This window comes from Halichoerus grypus, chromosome 6, assembly GCF_964656455.1.
Source record: "Halichoerus grypus chromosome 6, mHalGry1.hap1.1, whole genome shotgun sequence".
NCBI classification, from domain to species: Eukaryota; Metazoa; Chordata; class Mammalia; order Carnivora; family Phocidae; genus Halichoerus; species Halichoerus grypus.
In genome coordinates, this window is record NC_135717.1 from 25,898,299 (window position 1) to 25,918,752 (window position 20,454).

A 20,454-nucleotide genomic window follows, 5' to 3' on the forward strand; every position below is an offset into this window, starting at 1 on the left:
GCACTAACCACATTTTAAGTGCTCAAAACTATATGTGGCTAGTAGCTACCACATATTTTTTTGAGATCTGACATTTAATTAGTTTCAGGTGTACAACATCATCAATCAATAGGGCTACCATATTCGATAGTTCTGGGAAATGCTATTTCAGATGGCTGACATAGTGACAGTAACCACAAGAATGAAAAATCCCGAGTTCTTGACATTGAGGAACTTATAACCTAGGGGAGAAAAAAACCCACCCAATATTATTTTTTATGAGCTAACACTTATTGAACTCTTGCTGGAAATCGGGCAGTTTGCTAAGCACTTTCTGTGACTATTTAGCTGCAATGCTCCTAACACCATAAAATAGATGTCATTATGCTCACTTTACAGAAAGGTCAATAACTTGCCCAATATATGTGAAGAGTACTGTAAGGCCTCATGACCAAGAATATGTGTAGGGCCACGAAAGAAGTTGAGCTAAACTCCATTTGGGGATTTTAAGGAAGATCAGAAGTGGAGAAGGATTAAAACCCAAATCTGTATAGACCATGTTTACTCAACACGTGGGTTATAGACTTAACTACACCGGAATTACCTAGGATGCACGTTAAGAGTGTAGATTCCCTGCACCTGATTATGGGATCTGTGGGCAGGAACCAAGCTCCCCATCTCTGCTCCCGCGATTCTTTACTGTTCATTAAGTGAGGTTTGAGAGCCGCTGTCCCCCTTTGTTCCGCTTTCTCCCGGGTCTCCTGGTGGGAGACCCCGCTGCGTAATCTCGGACAAAAGTTTCGGAGCCTCAGTTTCCCCGTCCGTGAAATGGAGATCCCCGCGGGCCTGCGGCGCGGCTACCAAGGAGGCCACGCACGTCAGGCGCCTGGCGCACAGTAGGCGCCCAGTAAACGCGGCCCCCCGCCTGGCGAGTCCCGCCCCTCTCTGCCGGCCCGGGCTGCCTACCCTGGCAGATCTGCTCCCACAGGTTCTTGCCCGGAGGCTCCACGCCCTGTCCTGGCGAGACGGGTAGCTCGGGGGACACGGTAGACACGATGGGCACTGGCGTCCGGACAGTGTCCGACGACTCTGCGGAGCGGGCCGGCTCCTCGCGCTGGGCGGTGCGACTACTTGCCGGACTCGGTGCCGCCATGGCCGCGGTTTCCACAGCAACCGCCCTCCCGGCGAGGCTATGACCCGGAAAGAGCCGGAATTCCAGGAGGCGGGCCAGCGACTCGAGATTAACTTCCGGGTCGCGGTAGAGCTGGCTTTCACGTGGAGGCGGGGAAGATTGGCCTACGGGTGAGTGCTGAGGAGCGGCACTGGCTGGGCGCCGCGGGGTCTGGAGATTGCGCCTGGGGACTTGCGCGGCGAACTGAGGGGGAAGTGGGTGGCCTGTACCCCAAATCCACACATTCCCCCCACCCCAATCGCATGTATGCGCTCGCTCTGGCCTGGAAGTTCTCCCGCCTTCGGGGCGGGGCCGGGATTCCGTGTAATCCCTCCCTGTGTGTTTGTGCGGAAGCTTTGGCGCGGCGGAGCCTTTGAGGGACCGTTCTCGCCTCCTGGGTCCCTTGCTTCCTGCTCGTGAACCTGCGGCGGCAGTGAGGTGTTAGTTCCATTGTGCAGAGCGCGGGCTCCGACGTCCTGCGGGCTGGGTTCGAGTCCTTTTTGCCACTTGCTGGCTTTAGGACCCAGGACAAGTAAATTCAAGGCTCGAAGCCTCAGCGAGTCTGAGATGGGGTCTTCACACCGGTCCTCACGAGACTACCGCGAGATTTTAAGAGAGCTTTTGGAGAAAGTGTTTGCTTTTGCTGGAGACGCACTGTAAGATTCTTTCGTCTTCTTGGAGCGAATATATCTGGGCTCGCAGGGTTGAAGAAGAGGATCTTCAGTGCTAAAGAGGGAGGAAGCTACAGTGATTACGAACGGCCGAAAGGGGATTAAATTGACTACAGTTTCCTTTAACTTCTTTGTTCTGATCAGATCGCTTGACCACTCCCGCCACTTGGCTCTCTCGACTGCACCCTCTCCAGGTTTGCACCTTCTCGCCTGCCTTTGCAGGTCCCTCTTCCTCTGTTCTCCGGTTTCCCTGAGGTCTTGTCTTAGGCCCATTCTGTTTGAGACTTAGTTACCATCCATATATTTACAAGTGTTTTTTGTTTTGTTTTACCCATGTCAGCCCAGTCACCCGTGAGCCTCAGACCCACATATCCACCTGTCCACCGAATATCCTCCTGTCCACTTGGATAGCTCAAGACATCTATGTAAACCAGCCTGTCTCCTGCAGCCCCTAACTACCCGCCTTAAGTTCCTTTTTTTCAGGGATTAACACCACCATCCTGCAGTTGCCTAAGCTGGAAACCTCTGTTCTAGAAACTTTCCAGACAACTGGTAGGCCAGATTAGATGAACTTCATTACTCTGACATCACCACTAGCCTTGCTTTTATCACTATATTTTCATTATCACACCTCTTTTCCTCCTACACCTGCTCCTTGATAGCAGGTGTTTTATCTTGTTCATCTCTGTATCTCTGATCGCTTCTCGGCCTTTTGGCTAAGATCAAGTGTAGTATCTCTGTATCTCTGGCATTCATTAATTCATTGAGTATTTATTGAACACCCGCTGTGTGTCAGGTACAGAGCTAGGCTTTGGGAATACAGCAGAAAACAGGACAAGAGTGAATTGAGAGGGTGTACCCTTGACTTTCCAGGTGCTCCTGGCATGAGTTATAAATGAACTTGAGCCATGGCTTAGTCCTGGCCTGGCTCTTTGAAGCTGCTAATGGTGAGCCAGGTCCATTGTGGTTCCCCAGGGCTCTGAGGCTGAAGCGAGCTTCAGGATGGAGAAGCTCCTGACCTTTCCCTCCCACTGTTCAAACCTTCTGCGAGGGGGGTATTTTGTTTCTGGATTCCCTGGGTGTCTCCATGTCACCTAGTCCAGGGAGCAGCAGCAGCTTGGGTGGTGACTGGAGAGAAGTGGCCCAGCTGGAAGCTAAAATGTACTTGAGGGCACCAGCCCCTTCCCACAGTTGCCTACATGCCAAAAGCTGGGCATTCTAGGTTGCTCTGTGTCATCTTCAATTGTTATATGTTGGTAATTAATTTGAAAATTTAGAAACAGTGAAGCAAGCAGGGGTGTGGCCCCCAACACCTCCCCCTCTCCCTGGCAGCGTTTGATCTGGTTCAGTCCCTCTTTATGGATGGGGAAACTGAGGCCCAGAGAAACCAACACTATGCAGCAAGAGGGCGTCAGTCACCATTTGAACCTAGGTCTTGTCAGTCCTAGCTGGGGCTTCTTTCATCATATCTTGTTGCTATTCTTATTACTAGCCACGTGGGAAGGTAGTTAGGAGGGTAAGTCATCCAGGTTGCAGGTGGGGGGAATTAATTTCCAGACAGAAAGGAAAAGAGCTACTTAGATGAACCAAGATAAGGGGTTAATTGTGCCATAGTTATTGCATCTGGTGGGAATCAGCAGGAAGAGTTGACCTCAGGATTTCTTTCCCCTTCATTCAGTGAAAGTAAGCCCCTGAGGACAGCACCTGGTCTGTCTGATTAGATTGCAGATGAATCCTCAGTGGCTGGCACAGGGTAGGCAGTGGGTAAATTTGTTGAATGGGTCACTAGGCTCAGAGATTTAAGGAAGGGGGTGGGAAAGGGAATCACTTTCCACGGATTATTGTGTATTTTTTCCAATAGCCCTTTGAGAAGGAATTGTTATTTCCCCCCATTTTCCAGATGGGGAAATTAATGTTCAGGGAGGCTAGGTGACTAGGGCTTAAGTTAGTGAAGGGAGCAGTTTGAATTTGAACCTGGCGTTATCTGAATTTAAATTCCATTCTACTTCTTTAATCACATTTTCCTTTGTTCCAAAGGAGTCATGCGCCTTTTCCCATCCCCTAACATTTCAGACTAGCCACTCAGAAATGTGGCTCTTGGCACTAACTAGCCGAATTGTACATGGAGTGGTTTGGTATGGAGATAACTTGTACCATTTCTCTTTTCAGGGATGATCACCAAAACTCACAAAGGAGACCTGGGCCTTGGGGTCCCAGAGAAAAAGAAGAAGAAGAAGAAGGTAGTCAAAGAACCAGAGACTCAGTACTCAGTTTTAAACAGTGATAATTATTTCACTGATATCTGTCCCACAAGAGCCACATCCCCCTCAAAGAATGTGGTCCTAGGGCAGGCATCTGAGATCCCTCTAGTGAAGAAAAAGAAGAAAAAGAAGGGCCACAGCACCCTCTGCGAGGAGCACCTAGAACCTGAGACCATATTACGTGCTGGACGGACAGAGAAGTTGTACAGCCCCAGGAAGCAGGCTCTTGGTTCATCTGAGTTCCAGAGTGGGGAGAAGAAAAAAAAGAGGAAGTCCTTAAGGCCTCTGGCCATGTCTTCTGGCTCAAAAGTGAAGACCTCCCCGGACACAAGACAGGGCGAGGAGGTGACCAGAGTTGGCAAGAAGCCCAAAAAACACAAGAAGGAGAAAAAGGCCCAGGAGGCTATAGCCTTCTCAGCCAAGGACCCTTGGTTCTGTGAGTCTGGGGATACACTGTACACTTGCTCAGTGGAGAAGGATGGCGAGGAGCAGGCAGCCTCAGGGCAGAAACGGAAGCAGGGGAGCCCCAGGGAATGCAACGTGAAGATGAAGAAGAAAAAGAAAATCTACCAGAAGGGAGATACCTCCCTAGAAGAGCATCTTGAGTGCCCCAAGTCCGTGGAGAGCAGACCTAGAAAAGGAAGTAAGAAGCCAGTCAAAGTTGAGGCTCCAGAATACATCCCAATAGGACATAACCCCAAGTCCCCTGCAAAGAAGAAAATGAAGTCCAAGAAAAAGGTAGAGCAGCCAGGCATTGAGGAGCCAGCTCTGAAGAGGAATAAAAAGAAGAAGGGGAAAGAGAGCAGAGTAGCAGAAGAACCTTGGGAAGAGGTAGGCATTTCTTCAGAATTAGACTCTGCTTTGGGAGAATAAGGGTGGAAGTTGGGTGTGTGTGTGTCTCTCATATTTGTAGCTGCCAGAACCCTGAATAAACTGATTTCAGCCAGAAAAGGGATTTGTTGAGACCTGTAACTAGAAAGGTTAAAAGCTATTTAACTTCAGGTATGGCTGGATCCAGGTGCTCATGGAATATCCTCAATAGTAAAGGTATCCCTTGTTATTGAAACTCTACCCAAGTCCTCACTATCTTCAATCAAGATCTAAATAAATTGGAATAAAATTTTTAGGTGAATCTCCCTTTCTGAACTCTTGCCTTTTGCTGTCCAAAACTCAGGAACCAAATAGTTTGAGATAACATGGTCTGTGGCTATCTGAGCTTATTTTCTGTGCTCAGTGTACATGATTTAGATATCAAATAGATTTGGATTGCAGGAGATGCCCGCGTGGCTTTCCCCAGCTCTGGGCTTCGTTGGTTTTGGTCCCAGACAGGCACCTCCCACCTCACAGCAAGATGGTCTCAGAAGCTCCAGGATTTCATCCTAATAATTAGGCTGCCCCCAAAGGGAGAGAGAGAGCCCCTCTGAAACGATTACAGAAGTCGTCTCAGAGCTGCTCTCACAGGCCTCAATTGGATCACACAAGCCAGAATCCCTGATCCTAAGGCAGGGGGGCGGGGGGGGGGCAGGGGCCTAGGGTATCAGTCCCACCTGAACCCCACTGTCTTGAGGTCGGGAGGAAAAGACAGTTTCTGGGAGGAAAACCCAGTCCTAATTCCCAGGAGGAAGGGAATGGTTGATGGTCTGGTGAAGACAGCACAGATCCACTGTCTCCCTCCTGACAAGCTTCCTTGAGTGGGGGAGGGAAGGGAGGAGATGAGCCAGAACACTTGGACTGCATAGGCCCATAGGCTCCCCTGTCTGTGCCAGGGCCACACTTCCATTCCTGTCTTTGGGGTATGTCTGTGCGTGTGCAGGGGGTTAGATGGTACATGTCCTACTCCAAGCAGATGTCTGGCCTGTTGGGGTAGTGATGGCTGGAATTTTTTGAACACTTACCATATGCCTGGCACTAAGCTAATGCTCCCCATGTATTAACCCGTTTAATCCTCACATCAGTCTGGTGAGTTAGCTGCTGTGGTCATCCTCATTTGACAGACAAGGAAACATACTCAGAGGAGTTAAATACCTTGATCAAGATCACCCGCCTGTTACAGTGTGGGGCTGGGCTTTAAACCCAATCTTGCTTCTGAACTTGAGGTTTCATCCTTTCTCAGAAGCTGCCCTGTAACTTCTCATAGATGCCAGTATCATTAGAGCCTAAGAAGTGACTGTCTTATATTGGAACAAGCCCTGGATTCTCTTCCCAGTTCTGCACCGACAAGCTAGGTGAGCTCAGACCAGCCACTGCCCCATGGTCCTCAAGTAAGAATGATGGCTAATGTGTATTGAGCACTTATTGAAGGATGGCCCTGGCATTGGGGGGCTCAGTTAATACTGACTGATGGATGAGCTCCCTGGAGCAGGTTCATCAGGAAGGTGTCTTTGTGGCTTGAGCTCAGCTTGGCCAGGCAGGGTTGAGGAGGGCAAAGGTGGCCTCCATAATCAGGGCGTTCTGGTTTCTGGATTTTTCCCAGTTTTGCCCTAGTCCATTAGATTTGGTTTTACTGGTCTCTTTTATTTAGAAGCTCTTAGGGCCAAGAAGAACTCAGAGGTGGGAGCCTAACCCCCATCAGAATCTAGAATCCCTTCTCTCCGGAGTCCACTGGAAGGTGGTCAGTCCCCTGTTTAACATCTCCTGTGATGGGGACTCTGCTGCCTAGGACAGCCCACTGAGTCAGGAAATGCACACATCTTCAAGGTCAGGATGGGTGATGTGCATGAACAGAGCTCTTCAGGGATCATCACACGTGATGCTGGGTGCCAGGCAGAGCACACCTACAGTAAGGATGCAGGAAATGTGGCAGTTGTCATTACCAAAGGACCAGGGAAAGTGGCTGGCCTGAGGTCTCACTTTCAGAGGGTCGCATGGGGGCTGAGGCCAGTGAGAGAGTGTTGCATGTGTACAGATGCCCAGGGCAGGCCCAGTGAGGACACCACATGGAAGCAGAGACCTGTGAGGGGTGTCTGCCGTCAGTCATGCAGAGGGAACAGCAAGCGCAGAGGCCCTGGAAGGAACGAAGACGGGGTAGTAGGAGCTGGGAGTTTAGGGGGCCAAGTGCTAGAGACCAGAGAGGCCACGGGAGCCTAGATTTTTGTGTAAACAAGATGAGAGCCTTTGGAGGGTTTGGGGGAGTGGAGTGATGTGATCCAATTGAGTTACTAAATTTTTATTAAGTTTTTTTTTAAGATTTATTAGAGAAAGAGAGCATGCGCACACACAAGTGGGAGGGGCGAGGGAGAGGGAGAAAGAATCTCAAACAGACTCTGTGCCAAGTCCAGAGCCTGATGTGGGGCTCAATCTGAGGACCCTGAGATCTGGACCTGAGCTGAAACCAAGAGTCGGATGCTTAATCTGTGCCACCCAGGTGCCCCTTAAATTTTTACTTTTTTTTTTTTTTTTTTAAAGATTTTATTTATTTGACAGAGAGAGAGAGAGAACAAGTAGGCAGAGAGACAGGCAGAGGGAGAGGGAGAGGGAGAAGCAGGCTCCCCGCCGAGCAGGGAGCCCGATGTGGGGCTCGATCCCAGGACCCTGGGATCATGACCTGAGCCGAAGGCAGCTGCTTAACCAACTGAGCCACCCAGGCGCCCCTAAATTTTTACTTTTTAAATTGAGATACGGTAGACATATAACATGGTACAAGTTTAAGGTGTATATATAACATGTTCCACTTGAGTTTTTTTTTTTTTTTTAAAGTATTAGAGCATGTGTGCACACTAGCAAGCAGGCGGTGGGGCGGGGAGAGGAACAGAGGGAGAAGGACAAGCAGACTGTGTGCTGAGCGCGGAGCCCAGTGCAGGGCTTCATCCCACAACCCTGAGATCATGACCTGAGCCGAAATCAGGAGTTGGACGCTTAACCGACTGAGCCACCCAGGCACCCCAAGGTTTTATTTTTAAGTAATCTCTATACCCAACATGGGGCTCGAACCTACAACCCCAAGATCAAGAGTCTCATGCTCTGCTGACTGAGATGGCCAGGTGCCCCTCCAGTTGAGGTTTTAAAGTTCACCTGAGCTGCTGTGCATAATGCAGCAGGGTTGAGGGTGAAGAAGCAGGTGTTAAAGACTTGTGGTTGTCCAAACAGGAGAGAAGGCAGTGACTAGGAGTGGGTTGGGGGCTTGGGAGGGGGGGCACTCTTGAGGAGAGAACTGGGTTTGGGTTTGCTGGCAGGGTCTCCCTCCCCACCCCCCAATCAGGGCCCCGAGGTCCCGAGCCCACCTGTCCCTTGCTAGTTTCCCTCCCACCATCAGCAGGACCCTTGGCCTCTCTCCTCTTACTGGTTTGGTGCCATGGGAGGTAAGATGATGTCTATGTGGCAGGAAAGGTGCACCAAGCCTAAGTCAGGAGACCCGCATTAGTGTCATCCCTGTCCCTGAGCTGTGGGGGTGACTTCATGATGGTCGCTTCGCCTCTCTAAGCCTTAGTTTCTTCATATGTCAGAAAGGTCAGTGCCATTGTTTTGAGGGGAGAATTGGTGAGAATTGTTCCACGATTCCACAAGAGGATGTCGGAAGTTCTGTAAGTGGCAGGGGTTGAGGTGGTGCTGCGGTCTTCGGTCTTTTCTGGACTCTCGTGATCTCATCTGCTGAGCTGCTGGGGCAGAGGCCATCCTATGCTTGACTTTTACTCCCTTTGCCCTTTTGTGCAGGAGCCTGACACAGACTTAGAGGTGGTGTTGGAAAAGAAAGGCAACATGGATGAGGCGCACATAGACCAGGTACGGCCCAGGTCCTCACCCCCCTTCCATGTGTCTTGCCACCGCCAGACACACATTTGTCTCCTACAAGGCAACAAGATCCTGGTCCCAGAGGTGTCAGGGACCCCAAAAGCCACCAGCCAGCCTCTGGCACACTTCCAGTGGTAGAAACTTGTGGCCTCCCCCACTTCATGCTGGGAGACCCCTTCACTACCACAGCTCTGACTGAGGGGCCGTCTGTTCATTCAGAGTTCCAGGGCGAGGCTTTTCTCCTTGTAATTGCTGCAGGGAGAGACGGGAGTATGACCCCAGGAACTGTAACGAGGACAGGGAGCATGTGCTCAGCCAGGCCCATGCATTGCCGTCTCCTGGCCTCGATTCAGGAGTGTTTAGAGAAGTTACTCTGTTGTGGATCTGCTTCTGCCTCTGCCGTGCCCAGATCCGTAGGTAAATGCATCCTTTTACTGGAGCATGACTTTCTGGAATTGGGGTATATGTATGGTCCTGAACCAAATGAGGCCTGGCAGGACAGGGTGGTAACAGCATAGCCTTGGCTTTGGGCCATTACTAACGAGGTGACTTTGGGCAGTCACTAACCTCACTGACCCTCCTATAGGTGGCTGCGAAGACCAAACGAGGTCATGTTTGTGAGGCACTCAGCAGGGGCCTGTCTGATATTTCAGCTTAAGAAGTGGCAGCCATTACCCTGACCACATCCTCTTGCTTTGTCAGCAAGTAATTGCTGGAGAGAAGCAACAGGGTGTGATACAGAGATGACCCTGTCCCATGGCCCTTCTCCTCCAGGAGAGAAGGAAACCAGAAAGTACTAGCAAATGAGCAGGGTGTGAGGAAGCCTGTAAGATGCCACAGAAGTTCCAAATCTAATGCCTTTGGGGCACTGGGGAACTCTTCCTGGAGGCGGCACATCGAAGTGGGGCCAAGAAGATCCGTGAGGTGATGCTGACTAATGGGAGCTCCCTAGCCTTTGGGTCATAGTCGCACTGCTCCCCAGAGTCAGGGCCAATGGTAATGAGCTGGGCAGCCGCCCAGAGAGGACAAAGGTGGGGCCCTGACCTGTCTAGGACCTTCCATCAGTTCCTTTTCCAGGTGTCCTCCGCCACTCAGGATGCAGCAAGTTGCTGGAACTCAGTCCCCGTGCCTGTGTACTTCCTATGGGCAAGGCCCGCCAACAACGCTTTACTTTTTTGTGCCTGCTGAGTATTTTGATTACTTGACAATTTTTAAGAAAACCATTTTGGGTGACACATTACCTCAGTGTAAGTGAAGCTTTCTGTTTGACCTCTCCTGTTTTCCCCATAAGTGCTAAAAGTTTACTTTGTTAAAAAATTGCAACCTGAAAACAAAGGCAACCTGAAATCCTACCATCTAATAATGATCCTTGTTAGCCCTTTAGTTATATTGTTCCAGATTTTTCCTTTGTAACTATATATGTGGATTTTAAAGCACTGTGCAGTCATGCTCTGTATACTGTTCTTTTAACTTTTGTCATTTAACTGTTGATTGCTTTTCATTTTGGTGTATGTACATCTGTATCATTCCACACATGGAGCATGGTTCCACTATAGGAATATATCATCATTTTCTCATTTTTACGGCTGTCACTTTGTTTTATGTAGTTTTAAACTTATATAAATGGTCACCTTGACTCTATAAATGATCACCTTGACTCGTAGCCTGTGGGAGATTATAAGGGAGGAGGGGGACACCTAGGTGGGTGGCTCAGTTGGTTGAGCATCCGATTCTTGATTTCGGCTCAAGTCATGATCTCAGTCATGAGATTGAGCTCCATGTTGGGCTCTATGCTGGGTGTGGAAGCTGCTTGAGATTCTTTCTCCCTCTCCCGCCTCCATCACCACCACCCCAAACTCATACGTGCGCATGCGTTTGCTCTGACTGCCCCCCCCCCCCCAAAAAAAGGGAGCAGAAGAAAGTCCACAAATTGGGACAGCTGAAGTTATACCTAATCCTTAGAAGGGAGGACAAGGCCCTGGAAGCTTTTCTTTTTTTTTATAATTGAAGTGTAGTTGACATACAATGTTACAGTAGTTTCAGATGTACAACGTAGTGATTCAGTAATTACGTATTTTATGAAATGCTCACCACAGTAAGTGTAGTTACCGTCTGGCACCATACAAAGCTGTTACAATATTACTATGTTCCCTGTGCTGTACTTTACATGCCTGTGACTTATTTATAACCAGAAGTTTGTACCTCTCAATCTCTTTCACCTATTTGAGCCCATCTGCCTATACCCCTCCATCTCGCAACCACTAGTTTTCTGTTTTTATGAGTCATTTCTGTTCTCTTTCGTTTGTTCTTTTTTCTGTCTCAGTTATTTCACTTAGCATAATACACTGTAGGCCCATCCATGTTGTTGCAAATAGCAAGAGTTCATTCTTTTTCATGACTGAGTAATATTCCACTGTGTTGGGTGCATGTGTGTACGTGTACGTATGTGTACACATACCACATCTTTTTGCATTCATCTATCAGTGAACACTTAGGATGCATCCATATGTTGGCTATTGTAAATAATGGTGGGATAAACATAGGGGTACATATATCTTTTCAAATTAGTGTTTTCCTTTTCTTTGGGTAAATACCCGAAGTAGAATTACCGGCTTGTATGGCATTTCAGTTTTTAAATTTTTGAGGAAATTCCATGCTGTTTTTTAGAGTGGTTGTACTAATTTACATTCACACCAACAGTGTACAAGAGTTGCCTTTTCTCGGGGCGCCTGGGTGGCTCAGTTGGTTAAGCGACTGCCTTCGGCTCAGGTCATGATCCTGGAGTCCCTGGATCGAGTCCCACATCGGGCTCCCTGCTCAGCAAGGAGCCTGCTTCTCCCTCTGACCCTCTCCCCTCTCATGTGCTCTCTCTCTCTCATTCTCTCTGTCTCAAATAAATAAATAAAATCTTTAAAAAAAAAAAAAAAAAAAAAAAGAGTTGCCTTTTCTCTGCATCCTTGCCAACACTTGGTATTTCCTGTCTTTTTGATACTAGCCATTCTGACTGGTGTAATGTGATATCTCATTGTGGTTTTGATTTGCATTTTCCTGATGGTTAATGATGTTGAACATCTGTTCATGTGTCTGTTGGCCATTTGTATGTCTTCAGAAAAGTGTCTATTCAGGTCCTCTGCCCTTTTATTTATTTATTTATTTATTTTTGGTATTGTATGAGTTCTTAATATATTTTGAATATTAGCCCCTTATTGAATATATTATTTGCAAATAAGTTGATCCTTGAACAACATGGGTTTGAATTGCACAAGTACATGAATACATGGATTTTTTTTGATACAGTATGTAAATGCATTTTTTCTTCCTTATGATTTTAACACCTTTAGCTTTATTGTAAGAATACAGTATGTAATATGTATAACTTACAAAATCTGTGTTAATCAACTGTTTATATTATTGGTAAGGCTTCGAGTTAACAGTAGGCTACTAATAGTTAAATTTTGGGGGAGTCAAAAGTTACATGTGGATTTTCAACTGTGCAGGGAATCGGTGCCCTCACCCCCACTTTTTCAAGGGTCAACTGTATCGTCTCCCATTCAGAGGTTGACTTTTCTTTTGTTATGATTTCCTTCACTGTGCAGAAGCTTTTTAGTTTGATGTAGTCCAAATTGTTTTTTTTATTGCCCTTGCCTGAGGAGACAAATCCAGAAAAACATTGCTAAAACTGATGTCCAAGTGTTTATTGCCTATGTGTTTCGTATTTGTTTTTTTTAAGATTCTATTTATTTATTTGAGAGAGAGAGAGAGCATGAGATGGGAGAGGGTCAGGGGGAAACAGGCTCCCTGCTGAGCAGGGAGCCCAATGTGGGTCTTGATCCCGGGACTCTGGGATCATGACCGAAGGCAGTCGCCCAACCACAGCCACCCAGGCGCCGGCCTATGTTTTTTTTTTTTTTTTAAGGTTTTATTTATTTGAGAGAGAGAGAATGAGCAGGGGGAGGGGCAGAGGAAGAGGGAGAAGCAGGCTGCCCACTGAGCAGGGAGCACGATGGGGGCCTAATCCCAGGACCCTGGGATCATGACCTGAGCCGAAGGCAGACACTTAACCGACTGAGCCACCCAGGTGCACCGCCTATGTTTTCTTTTAGGGCTCCTATGGTTTCAGGTCTCACATTTAAGTCTTGAATTCTTTTTGAGTTTATTTTTGTGTATGGTATAAGCAAGGGACCAATTCCATCCTTTTGGTATAGCTGTCCAGTTTTCCCAACACCATTTATTAGAGACTATCTTTCCCCCATTGTACATCCTTGAATCCTTTGTCATAGATTAATTGACCACATAAATGTGGGGTTTTTTTTCTGGGCTCTGTGTTTTCTTCTGTCAATCTGTGTGTCTGCTTTTGTGGCAGTACCATTCTATTTTGATTACTGTTGCTTTGTAGTATAGTTTGAAATTTGGGATTGTGCTACCCCCAGCTTTGTTTTTCTCAAGATTGCTTTGGCTATTCAGAGTCTTGTGGTTCCATACAAACTTTAGGATTGTTAGTTCCAGTTCTATAAAAAATGCTATTGGTATCTTGATAGGGATTGCATTGAACCTGTAGATTGCTTTGGGTAGTATGGACATTTTAACAATATTAATTCTTCCAATCCATGAGCATGGTATATCTTTCCATTTATTTATGTGATCTTCAGTTTCTTTCATCAGTGTCTTATAATTTTCAGAGTATACCTCTTTCGCCTATATAGTCCTAAGTATTTTATTCTTTTTGATGCAGTTGTAAATGGGAGTGTTTTCCTTTTTTTTAAGACAGAGATAGCGAATGGGGGGTGGGTGGATAAAGGGAGAGAGAGAATCTTAAGCAGGAGATCTCACGACCCTGAGATCATGTTAAGAGTCAGACGCTTAACCAGCTGAGCCACCCAAGTGCCCCCAGGGGTATTTTTTTAATTTCTCTTTTTGATAGGTTGTTATTAGTGTATAGAAATGCAACAGATTTTTTTTTTTTAAGATTTTATTTATTTATTTGACAGAGAGAGATAGTGAGAGCAGGAACACAAGCAAGGAGAGTGGGAGAGGGAGAAGCAGGCTTCCCATGGAGCAGGGAACCCGATGTGGGACTCGATCCCAGGATCCTGGGATCATGACCTGAGCCGGAGGCAGATGCTTAACGACTGAGCCACCCAGGCACCCTGCAACAGATTCTTATATATTGATTTTGTATCCTGCAGCTTTTACTGAATTCATTTATTAGTTGTAATAGTTTTTTGGTGGAGTCTTTAGGGTTTTCTATACAGAGTATCATGCCATCTGCAAGTAGTGACAGTTTTATTTCTTTCCAATTTGGATCCCTTTTCTTTTTCTTGTCTGTTGTGGCAGACACTTCAGTACTGTGTTGAATAAAAGTGATGAGAGTAGATATTTTTGTTTTGTTTCTCATCTTAGAGAAAAAGTTTGCAGCTTTTCACCATTGAGTATGATATTAACTGTGGGTTTATCATTTATGGCCTTTTATGTTGAGGTATGTTCCCTCTGTACCCACTTTGTTGACAGTTGTTACCATGAATTGATGATGAATTTTGTCAAATGCTTTTTCTGCATGTATTGAGATGAATATTTTTATTCATTTTGTTAATGTTGATTTACAGATATTAAACCATCCTTGCATCCCTGAGATAAATCCTACTTGATCATGGTGAATGATCCTTTTAATGTATTGCTGAATTCAGTTTGCTAACATTTTGTTGAGGACTTTTGCATCTATGTTCATCAGGGATATTGGTCCTGGAAGCTTTTATATCAAACAGCAGGGTCATTAGTCCACTGGTGGTGGCCTTGAGCCATGCTGGCAACATTGTATAAGATGTACCTACTGTGGACCAGGCACTCTGTTAGGTTCTTACATTCTGCACCCAACAATTTCATGTGGGGTAGGGGGTTCTCCCACCCCAGCAATTCTTGGCCACCAAGTGGGTGGCCTACCATTCAGCTCAGTTCTGACACTGTATATCTGGAGATCGTGTCACATCCCACAGGTTAAGGACTCAGTCCCACCAGACTGCTCCCCACCCATGCCCCAGTTCAGATGCCAGTTACAAGCTGGATTGTCACCTGTGCTTCTTACCAGGCTGTTATAGATGGGAGGTTCTGATAACCCCCTCCTTGGGTTTTATTAATTTGCTAGAGCAGTTCACAAAACTCAGAGAAACCTTTTACTTACAAGATTGTTGTTTATAATAAAAGGATATAAATCAGGAAGAGCCGGATGGTGGTGATACATAGGGCAAGGTATGGGGAACTGCACTGAACTTGCTTGCCCTCTCCAAGCATACCACTGTCCCCAAATCTCCATGTTTTCACCAACCCTGAAGCTCTCTGAACACCCCCCTCTTTTGGGGGTTTTATGGAGGCTTCATTATATAGGCACGATTGATTAAATCATTGGCCATTTGGTGATTGATTCACCCTTCAGCCCCTCTTCCTTCCTTGGGGGTTGGAGATGGGACTAAAAATTCCAACCCTCTAGTCACAGGGTTGGTTCACCTGGCAACCAGCCCCCATTCTTAGGTTTTTTTCAGGCATTCACCTCATTAACATAACAAAACATGTTATGAGGCATTCACCTCATAACATAACATTAACAAAACAACTTGATGACCCCTCGCTTTGGAAATCCCAAGGGGTTTAGGAGCTTTGTGCAGAAACTGGATGAAGACCAAATATGTATTTATTATGAATCCGATCACAATTCTGTTTCTCCCATTTATCCTCCAAGGTAGCTGATATTTCTACTTGCAGATAAATGGAAGTACACAAAGGTTAAGTGACTTACGCAAGGCCACGCTAGTTAATGGCAGAGCTAAGATTCAAACTAACCTGTGCCTGACTTCAGTGCTATTTCTAGAAAACAGTGCTGTCCCGAAAGTTAACTACAGTCTCTTCTGTACAGGAAGGCAGGGCTTCAGGCAGTATGCTTTGGGAAGTTTCTACCCAGTATGGCTATTACAGACAAAAAAGGTTCTAGTGCTGAAGGTGGATAAGGCTCAGTTTGTAGGAAAGTTGATTCTTAAAAGAAGTTCATTCTTAATCCAAAACAAGGATTAATGAGGCTGCCCATTTTAGGCCAAGGGATTGCAGCCTTGGGATGCTTAGAGGATACTTTTGACAAATGCCTGCCCCAATTTGCAGCAGAGGGAAGCTGCTCTCCCTCTTGTCACCCTCCTGTCCTCCTGCCCTGTCTCTCTGCTCGGTTTTAAGCTCAGAGGAAAACAACTGTGTCCCATTTCCCTCTTTTCTTTCCTCTCCCTTGTTCAGGTGAGGCGAAAGGCCTTGCAAGAAGAGATCGATCGTGAGTCGGGCAAAACAGAAGCTTCTGAACCGAGGAAGTGGACAGTAAGTTTGCTGCTCAGGCTCTGGTCGGTTGCATACCCTGGCACCCTGAGTCCTCCTGCATGTTGCACCCTGAAGAGCAGAGTGCTGGGAGCCCATGTTAGTCCAGGCCCCCGAGGCTGTCCCTGTGTGCCTGCTGGCTCTCTTCACTGCAGAACTTGTCCTGAGCTAATTTCCTTCCTTCTGAAAGGGGTGCTTGCCTCCCTCCTGGAGAGCTGGCCAAGCAAGATAAGCAGCCTGAACCTTTGTCTCCTGCTGTGGATGGGTGGGGTGTCCCGCACAGTAGTCACTGAGGGCATGTGACAGGCGCTTTCCAGCAGTGGATGATGACCTCAAAAGGCTGCTTGGACCAGGGCAGGAGGCAGAAGGGAGAGCGGTGTGGTGGCAGGCCTCTCTCAGACCACCTTCGAGGTCCAGTTGGAATGGGAGATTTCCAAACCAGGCCTGAGGAGATGGGACAGGAGAGAGTGCAGCACAAGGACCACGAAGTCAGGCTGAAGAGGGCTGAGAGGGATGTGGGCAGGGCGGTGGGCCATACCAGGCCAGCCTCGGTGGCCATCGTAGGGAGCGTGCACTGGGCTCTAAGTGCTGTGGGAGCTGCTGGAGGGCATTTATGTAGGGGAAATGGGGAGTGGGTTAGATGGCTCAGCCTGCAGGCCTGAGGACTGGGATGGTGGCAGAGGATCGAGAAAGAGAAGAAAACAGCTTCATAATCCAAAAAGACTTGTTAATAGATTGGATTTGGGGGAGAGGGAAAGAAGGATCCAGACAACAGGGAAGCCTTGCCTGTCTGCACTGTTAAGTCTTCACAGTTTAACATAGGAAAGAACAATCGATTTGGATCAAAAGACCTAAGTTCAATTTCGGGCTCTGCCACTTTCTAGTTGTGAGACTCAGGCAAGCAATGTCTTCTTTCTGAGCCTCAGTTTCCACACCTGTAGAATGAGACTCATACTCTGGTCCAGTGGGATATGGAGAGGGGCTTTGTTATGTGTCTTCCCTCTGGGTATTCTCTCCTTTCTCCCCAACCTCTTGAGCTGAGCAGAGCTGATAGAAACCGTTATTGACTTGAGGAAGGCAAGAAACAGGACAGCATCATTCAGAACCTTTGGCTCCAGGGGCTGTACCTAGAAGGACCTGATGGGGGAAGAGGGCTCCTGGGGCCCAGGGGCGGTATCTGCTGGGGACACTTTAGGTGACATTACCTCCCAGGACCTAGGGCCACTTGACCGCCAAGGCATATGGTGGGGCTTCCAGAGTGGCTGTGGGCCCCTGCGGGAGGGTCCCCTTTCAGTGGGTCAGCAGCCCTTGGAGAGCTAGCCTACCTATGACTGGTCAGCCTCTGGCAGCACTCTCCTCAGACCCAGCGCAGGACTGTCCGAGCTGGTTTCTCATCCTAGAAATTGTAGACCTGGGAAGCTGTAATTACGCCTACAACTGGGCCACTATGAAGCTGGGAGAATTTGTCACTGCTTTACTCGGGGCAGGTGTAGCAGTGACTGGTTCTTACTGTTCTCCCAAATCTGACCTAGAAATAAGTGCTAAGCTGGGATTTGGCTTGCAAGTGGAAAGTTTCCAGGCAGTATGGAGGTCAGCAATTGGGGTGGGGTGGGAAGAATTGACGGATCATCAAGGATTTAAAGTTGCCAAACATTGTGCTCTGGGTTGTCGGTGTAAAATGTGATTCGATCCGTAGCTGAAGCCCTGTGAGAAGGGTATTACACTCCTCTTTTATAGATGACGACATTGAGGCTCAGAGAGGTTAGGTGATTTGACCAGGGTCACACAGGTAGGCTGGCTTCTTGGGTGTCTGTGACTTTAAACTAGTTTTCTTGAGCCAGGTTTCTTGTCTCTCTCACAGATATGGGAAGGACAGGGGTCTTTTCTTATGCAGCTTCTCTGAGGGACTGTCTTGAATTTTCTTGAACATGGATGATTTGTGTATAGGTGGTAGAGTACTCTGGACAGGAATTGGAACCCCCGAGTTCCTGGAGTTCCTGGGCTGGCTCAGTTTCGGACTCAGCTGTGTGACCCTTGACCTCTCTGGGCCTCCACTCCCTGCTATGAAATGCAGTGCTTGTGTGACGAGAAGTTCATTTCAGATTCCCACTTGCCTCCTCCTCCTTCCAACTGTCAGAAACCTTAGGCTGAGGGAAGAGTGGGTAGCCAGCTGGTGAGGCAAGGTGAGCTGTGCTGGGAGGTGTGTAGAGGTGTGTTGGGAGGTGAGGTTGTTGGAGGTGAGGTGAGGTGAGGTGTGCCATGCTCTTTGCAGTGAGTGAGGGAAGGAGTAAAGCAGACAGGCAGCTCCATGGTGGGCCCTGGTGTAGGCCAGACCTGAGATAGAATTCCAGCAGGGTCGTTAATGAGGTTTGTGCCCCCAGTTAAGCTGCAGACCTCCCGTTTCCTTATCAGTAAAATGGGAATGCTAACAGTATTCCTCATAGGGCTCTTGTTAGAATTCAGAAGACAGTCCATTGATGTGCTCATGAGCACTGTGCCTGGTACATAGCCAGCATTTAATCAGCTGGATCCTCCCTGGTGGGGCTGGGGCTGGGGAAAGGGCAGGGCTTTGGAAACCAGGAAAATAACCACCTCTTTTTCTCTATACAGGGAACTCAGTTTGGCCAGTGGGATACTGCCAGCTTTGAAAACGAGGAACAGAAACTGAAATTTCTCAAACTGATGGGTGGCTTTAAAAATGGGGCCCCTTCATTCAGCCGCCCCTCTAACACGATCGGAAGGCCCAACATGGCTCTCAGCAAGAAGGCGGCCGACGCCCTGCAGCAGAACCTGCAGCAGGACTACGACCGGGCCATGAGCTGGAAGCACAAGCGGGGCGCTGGCCTTGGCTTCTCCACCGCCCCAGACAAAACCTTTTATATTGACCGGAATGCTTCCAAGTCGATTAAGTTTGAAGATTAGACTCTACTGTCTTGTCCTTCAAAACAGCCCAAATTGCTTTTATTATTCATTTATGCAGTTGAAAGCCATCTGACAACTGTCTCAGATCAAACCTCTGCAGAGATTAAGGAAAACTCTGCCTGTGTGCTTGGACGAAGTGGGGTCAGGGAGCTCATGTTTCAGAAGCCAAGAGAACATGTGAGTGGCTAACACCTACTATTTTGTGTATTAAGCATTCCATCCCTGTGTGAAGACATCAGCATATATAAATAAGAGCTAGATTTGCTGAGTGCTTAGTATGTGCCAGGTACGTACTACTGTGTTTCCCTCGCATTAATGTAGTTAGTCATTATGAAATAGGTGCTATTATCCCCATCTTACCGATGAGGAAACTGAGGTTCAGGGATGAAGTAATAAAATTGCCCGGTTCACCCAACCAGTAAGTGCCAAGTGTTGGACTTCTGTATCCCACGTCCTGTGTCACTATTCACTACTCCGAATGTCCCCTTCTAGGGAATTTCACCAGGAATACTCATGGGGGATGAAAATCTCTTGATTGAAGAGACAAGTTTTGTGAGATGTCTAAATCTCAAATAGGAAGTAGAATTGATGGTAAACAGGTAAGAGCAAGCTCATTTTCTTTTCCCATCCTGAAGGCAAAGAGGGGTCTGAATGGCCACCAAGCAGATGTGGCTGGGCTTCCTCTGTGGTTGGGAAATGTGTTTCTAAACCAATTTTGCCTTTTCTGGCTCTCCTGCCTTCCATCCTCAGTGTTGAGCTTGGATTTAATCTTCATGCTTTAACTGAATTCTGACCAACGCATTTTAGAGAGACTGTTAGTCTTAATGAACTGACGGCAAATTCCCAGGGATATGTTTATTAGAATCTTTGTGACCACAAGGGAGAGAGTCCTAGGTGACTTGTGTGGTGGAGGTCTAACGCCAGGAGGCCTGGGATGATACAGGAAGTTGCCTCATCATGACACTGCTGCCATGCCTGGACCCTACAACCAGCCTCACAGAGCTCCAGGTACAGTGACCTGAGTGACAAATGACCACCTTCTCCATTCACCTAGCATTTTGCATCTGAAAATACAGGTTCTGAGTGTGACATTTTCACATCACTTGGCATGAATGCCTCCTATAGATATCCCAGCTCAGGTAGGCCTAACTAAATAGCCAGGATATTCAGTCTCTCACTGGGCAGGAAGTCCTGATGTGTAGGGGTTGACTCAGCAACTCAACAAGGAAACGTTCTTTTCCTCTCTGCTCCATCCATCCTATTGGCTTCATCAGGCTGCTTGAAAGAATAGCTGTAGCAATTCTAGGTGGGATATCAAGATACTAGAACATTCCAGAGGAAGAAGAAAAACCTTATGGCTGAAGGAAGGTTCCAGAAG

General features: G+C 47.5%; 2 protein-coding genes and 1 pseudogene across 11 annotated transcripts in view; 2 read left to right on the forward strand and 1 right to left on the reverse strand.

The window, feature by feature from the left end:
- The window catches only part of IQCK (IQ motif containing K), a 136,179-nt gene extending 134,969 nt beyond the window's left edge, over positions 1-1,210 (reverse strand). For 2 of the 8 annotated variants that reach the window (XM_036076040.2, XM_036076034.2), the window contains exon 1: positions 946-1,209. In XM_036076040.2, coding sequence (XP_035931933.1) covers positions 946-1,132 — 187 coding nt within the window. In that variant the 5' untranslated portion in view covers positions 1,133-1,209. Of the gene's footprint in view, positions 1-945 lie in introns of all 8 variants that reach the window. The other 6 variants (XM_036076036.2, XM_036076033.2, XM_036076041.2 and 3 more) reach the window with 4 other exon arrangements.
- Positions 1,158-19,491, forward strand: KNOP1 (lysine rich nucleolar protein 1). Of its 3 annotated transcripts, none has more exons than XM_036076026.2 (5): positions 1,158-1,281; positions 3,991-4,913; positions 8,733-8,801; positions 16,080-16,157; positions 18,765-19,491. In XM_036076026.2, the coding sequence occupies exons 2-5, from the start codon at positions 3,993-3,995 to the stop codon at positions 19,074-19,076; spliced, it is 1,380 nt and encodes a 459-aa protein (XP_035931919.1). In that variant the 5' UTR covers positions 1,158-1,281; positions 3,991-3,992; the 3' UTR covers positions 19,077-19,491. The 3 variants fall into 3 exon arrangements, with proteins under 3 accessions (XP_035931919.1, XP_035931922.1, XP_035931920.1); XM_036076027.2 differs by lacking the exon at positions 1,158-1,281 and adding an exon at positions 1,308-2,015; XM_036076029.2 differs by lacking the exon at positions 8,733-8,801.
- On the forward strand, positions 2,518-2,608 carry LOC118525340 (U2 spliceosomal RNA; annotated as a pseudogene).
- Positions 19,492-20,454: the final 963 nt, after the last annotated feature.